This window comes from Phalaenopsis equestris, unplaced genomic scaffold, assembly GCF_001263595.1.
Source record: "Phalaenopsis equestris unplaced genomic scaffold, ASM126359v1 Scaffold000002, whole genome shotgun sequence".
Taxonomy (NCBI): domain Eukaryota; kingdom Viridiplantae; phylum Streptophyta; class Magnoliopsida; order Asparagales; family Orchidaceae; genus Phalaenopsis; species Phalaenopsis equestris.
In genome coordinates this window covers 60,204,295-60,209,560 of record NW_018164444.1, presented here as the reverse complement: position 1 = coordinate 60,209,560, position 5,266 = coordinate 60,204,295, and the positions used below count along the sequence as shown (strand labels likewise).

Below are 5,266 nucleotides of genomic sequence, written 5' to 3'. Positions count from 1 at the left end.
TATATATATATATATATGTAAAAATGAAAGTTTAAGTGGGATACAGATAATTTTCCCTAAATATTATTATATATATGTCAACTATTTTAACATATCCCATCAGGCCACAAAGATCTCCGATCAGCCTATAAATGGCCCCGAAGTTTATCTCCTGAGGCCTCTCTCTCTCTCGTCCTCCAAGTTCGTCAGATTTAGATCTGCTTCCAGCTAAGTATTCTTGATCTGCAACCTGTTTTTCTGTTTGTGTTTCTGGTTCGAGATGATCGGAATTTTCTCATCCGATGGAAAATATTTCATCGAGTTTTGATTTTTTGGAGCATAAATTGGATCTCTGACGATTCAAACACTAAGAACTCTTCATTTCGATATCTTTAAACCTAGGTTTTATATATTTGATCAAACCTGGTTATTGGGGGTTCAGCAAATCCAACCGATCCGTTTGATGATTGAGGTTTGAAGCCGCCATCTCCGGCATTTATGAACTCCGATTCGTTTTTCCACAGGATTCGCCTTCTCCAATCCTTCTCTGTTGTTTTCCTTTACTACTTCTACGTTATCTCGTGAATTAGCAAACCCTAGTTTCAACTAAGATATCCTCAAATCATCCCGAACTCTATTTGTTTCTTTTGGCTGAGATTCTCCGGTTGGAGAGAGATGTCGAGTGAGGAAATCGATGAGCGAAAGCGGAAGAGGATGCTGTCGAACAGGGAATCCGCTAGGAGATCTCGGATGAAGAAGCAGCAGCATTTGGATGATATGGTGAATAATATTTCGCAGTTTAAGGAAGAGAACGACATGATTTTGAACCAGGTGAATCTGATTAGTTCGAAGTATTCTAAGCTTGATGCTGAGAACTCAGCAATGAGGATCCGGGTGATGGAACTGACTGAAAGGCTGAAGTTTCTGAACTGCACGCTGAAGCATGTGGAGGAAGAAAGCGGGATGGCCATGGAGATTCCTGAGATCCCAGTAACACTGATGAAGCCATGGCCTTTCGCCTGGTCCCTTCAGCCATTTTTGAGGTCTGCTTATATGTTTCAGTGCTGATATTTTAGTATTACTGCTGCGAGAGATTTATGTAGCTTTACTCTGTTTTTAACTTATCTGTATTATTTGTTGGTTATTGCTGCAATCATCAATGTGTGCTATTTGAATCATGTTGTTTGTAGAATGATTTTGTTCTTGTTTGTTTTTGTGAGAGAGTTATAGCTTTTGCAAAATCATGTTGTTTGTGTTATTTTATTTTTATTTTTACGGACATTCTACTTGGAATCAAACAAGAAAACATATGCAATATTTGTTTTACGCTCAACCAAAACTCCATAATCTTTCAAATAGAATACATTTAAAGCACATTATATTCCTCATATTCTTCATACCTTTTTCAGCAAAACAAACAGCCCCTTAATCTGTTTTGGTCTTTATGTTTGATTAATTTGTAGGTAAATTTGCATGCATGCATCACAATTCTTATGTATTGACATATCTAAAACCTAAAGTTTGTGTTGAATCCAAATTTGTCCGGGATTCGCACTCAAGGAAAAGAGCTCAAGATGGGAGAGAGAGAGAGAGAGAGAGAGAGAGAGAAAGTAGAGTGCACAGGAATGAACACTAAAATGGATGATTGATCCTCTCTTATTGAAGATATAACCCCTCTTATTTATGAGAGATGGTGGGTACAAAGTGTATAATTGCATGCTTGTCATTGCTTTAATGGTGACATTACATGATATTTTAAGTATTCTAAATAAGTGAGTCTATGGTTCGGCTACTCTATTACTAGGTCGGCTGAGAGTAGAGGGCCTTGGTTCAGTAAGACTCGTTTGTCTGATTATGCCGAGCTGAGGCTGCCAAGTTGCTTTTAATGAACTTTGGTTCTGTCGGACTTGACTCGGTCGGCTTGATTTTGTCGGTCGACTGCTCAAGTATGGTTGTTGACTATAGATCCCTAGATGAAGAACTTTTGAGTTGCTTTTAATGATCTTTGGTTCTGTCGGACTTGACTCGGTCAGCTTGATTTTGTCGGTCGACTACTCAAGTTTGGTTGTTGACTATAGATCCCTAGATGAAGAACTTTTGTCGACGGGATGAGACTAGGGTGTGGCAGAGGGTGAATCACCGTAATCCGGCAGGTAGTTCACTCATTGACAAAGGGTCCTTTGGGTTGTTCGTGGAGTACATCGTGGTAAATTTTCGGCCTCCTGATGCAGAGTCTCGAATGATCTTATGCTGACAATGTTAGGACTAGAGTCGGGCTAATGTTTCTCTGCTTGATAGATCTTGGTCTTAGGTCAGAACGATCTTGATCCGGTCGGTTTTGAATCCCGATCTAAGGGAGATACATTTGGTCAATCAGGTTATTGGTCTTCTGCCTATGGATCCTCTTGGTCGTACCTTCTTGTTGTTTAGTCCATTAGATTCCTTCAAGATTCATGTTGACATGTTTCCGATGTACGTACAAGTGGATTATAACATTTTGTTGTTAAAACTTATCAATGCTTTAGTGGTATTTTTGATGTAATATCAAATATTTGAGTGGCTTGTATGTAACTACTAAAGTTTAGGTCTTGCATATGTAAATATATGAGAATTGTGTGATATGCAAGTAAATGCTGCTAAGTTGTATTCTTAGTCCGTTAGAACTACAATCTATTTGAATAAGGATTTATGGAATGTTTTTTTTTTGTTTTTCTTCACGTTTGTGTTTAGATGAGAGCTGTAGCTTTTAGCAGAAATCTGGAGTTTGTATTACACATAATTCTTCTGTATTTACATGTCAATGTCCTAAATTTTAATATTTACATTCATAGCACTCATCTTTAACACCACATCAAAAATATTACTTTTACTATAGCACCAAGGTATGAATGTAAATATTATTTACACTTTAGGCGTAAGATATGTATATCCATAAGAACTGTGTGGCATGTATGTAAAGTTCCTTTGTATATTTTTTCCCAGTTGCGATTGTTCTCCGTATTGTTTGTGTTCATCCCAGTAATTTGCAGGCGAGCATCATGGATGAATGACTAATTGGCTAATAATAATAAGGAAGATTTGCGTACATACCACTCGATTCTCATTTGTTTACATATCTAACATCTAAACTTAAATTTTTCACATATATGCCATCTTATGCATGAAAAGGTGCATTTTACTTTTTTAGAAATTGAAATAGTAGTATTTTTTATGTGATATGATAGATTTGTGTGGTTGAAAAGCAAAATTTAGGTGTTGAATTTTGCATCTATTAGGTTTTTTTTCCACGAGAACTTGGGCTGTCAGAAAAATGTTGTCTTGAATTTGTAATGGCTCCGCCATGGAATCTCAACAAATGTATGGAAGATTTACATAAATACCACTCAATTCTTATGTATTTACATATCTAACACCTAAACTTCAATTTATATATATATACTTTCCTCTGCATGAAAAATGTATATTTACTTTTAAAAGTTGAAAAAAGTAAGATTTTTGATGTAATATGAAAAAAATTGGGTGCTTTAAATATAAAAAAAACAAAGTTTAGGTATTAGATTCTTGAATGCATAATGTGCTATGCATGTAAATACCTCTAAAATCATTTAAATTTTTGAAGCTTTAGACAGAACTCAAAAACAATTCAATTTTCGAGTTGTTGGATTTTACTCGAATAGTTTTAGTGTGGCTAGCAATCGGCTTGTGGTTCGTTATATTCAATTTTGAGCTGAGCCGGCTCGAAATTGAATTCAGCTCGATCTGACTTGAAATCAAAATTGGCTCGAGTTATTTGGATCCGTTTAGGCTCGGACCGGTTGAATTCTTCTCAAAATTAAAACTAGCTGGCTCAAATGAAGTTGTATTCAATTTTATTTAACATTATATATGTATTTTTATAAATAACAAATATTACGAGCAAATTTTGAGTCAGTTCAAGTCAATTCATATGTGCTCAAAATCAACTAAAAAAATAATAATTCGAAATTTTAGCTCATAATTAAACTCATTTATTTCAATTCAAATTCGAAAAGAACCAAAATTTAAAGCAATTTTCGATCAACCATCTTCTAGCTAAATTAACGGCCCAACTCAAAACCTGCCTATAAAAGAAATCTTCCCGCCTCTCCCACTCCCCATAATCCCCCGCCATCCTTCTCCAGCAAGTTGGTCGCTACCCAACCCTCTTCTCCGGCCAAAACAGAGACCAGATCCTCCAAATCCCATGCTAACTCCGGCGAATCGGAAGCTCAACTCGCCAGCACTCGCTCTGCATCAAACGATCCCGTCGATCCCTCTCCATCGGCTTCATCGCCGTCTGAAGTGGAGAGATCTATGATTCATCCTTCACTCCATCATCAAATCCTCACATCGATCCATCCTCCTGCGAATCTTCCTCAGCCAATGTCGCAACCCTCGAACTCTGCTGCGGGAACAGATGCCTCGTATTCTTCCTCCTATTCAACGACGGAGGAATCCCCGACGCTCTCGTCAACTTTCTCTTCGATCGGGATTAGGTTACGCTAATCGGGGCAGGAGTCCGGCGAGCAGGCGATTGGCTCGGCCCGATGGACCCGATGGGAGCTCGGGGTGGCAAGGGCTTGGCGAGGCTTGCGGCCTCTGAGAACTCTGGATCAGCTTGCCGGGAAATTGCTGGGTAGGGAGAAGGCGATCAAGGTTTAGCAGGTTGGGTACTGGGATCGGTGGCCGCTGACAGAGGATCAAGCGGCGTTCGCGTGCTTGAACGCGTATTTGCTGTCTGAGATCGGGGAGAAGATGGTGGAGATTACTCGAGAGGCTTTCCACGGTTACGGTATGTGTTCATTGAGGGGGTCGAGCGTTAGGGTTCGGTGATTTTAATCAGGCCTAGGGTTGGGGTTAGGATTGGGGTTAGGGTTGGGGTTCGGAATTTTAATTATGCATAGAGAAAGATTCGTTGATTGTGATTTGTTGATTTTGAAATTTGGATTAGAGGTTTGTTTGCGTGATTTGAATTTGGATTTATGAGATTAGTATTAATGTATTATTAGTAAAAAATTATTAGTTTTAGAGCATTAAGAAAACAGGAATAATTATATATGATTCAAAATATTGATGTTTACCAATTATGCAGTTACATAATTTTGTTTGAAGTATTCAATTAATTGTTGTATTAAATGTCACGATTAAATTATTGATAATTTGATAAAAATGAAAAATATGAATTGGGATTTTATCGTGAATGCATGTATATGAGCGAGAATTTCAAAAATGGATGAAAAAGGGTGGTGATTCATAAATAGCAACTTTT

At 37.8% G+C, this 5,266-nt stretch overlaps 1 protein-coding gene across 1 annotated transcript; it reads left to right on the top strand.

Annotated features, from left to right (window-relative positions):
* Positions 1 to 115: 115 nt before the first annotated feature.
* LOC110029761 (bZIP transcription factor 53-like) lies at positions 116 to 1,461 on the top strand. Its single transcript, XM_020732193.1, has 2 exons — positions 116 to 1,022; positions 1,443 to 1,461. Exons 1-2 carry the CDS (start codon positions 655 to 657, stop codon positions 1,444 to 1,446), a joined length of 372 nt encoding a protein of 123 aa, XP_020587852.1. The 5' UTR covers positions 116 to 654; the 3' UTR covers positions 1,447 to 1,461.
* Positions 1,462 to 5,266: the final 3,805 nt, after the last annotated feature.

What these genes read in the sequence shown, in the direction of transcription:
- LOC110029761 (XM_020732193.1), top strand. Translation starts at nt 655, where the DNA reads ATGTCGAGTGAGGAAATCGATGAGCGAAAGCGGAAGAGGATGCTGTCG.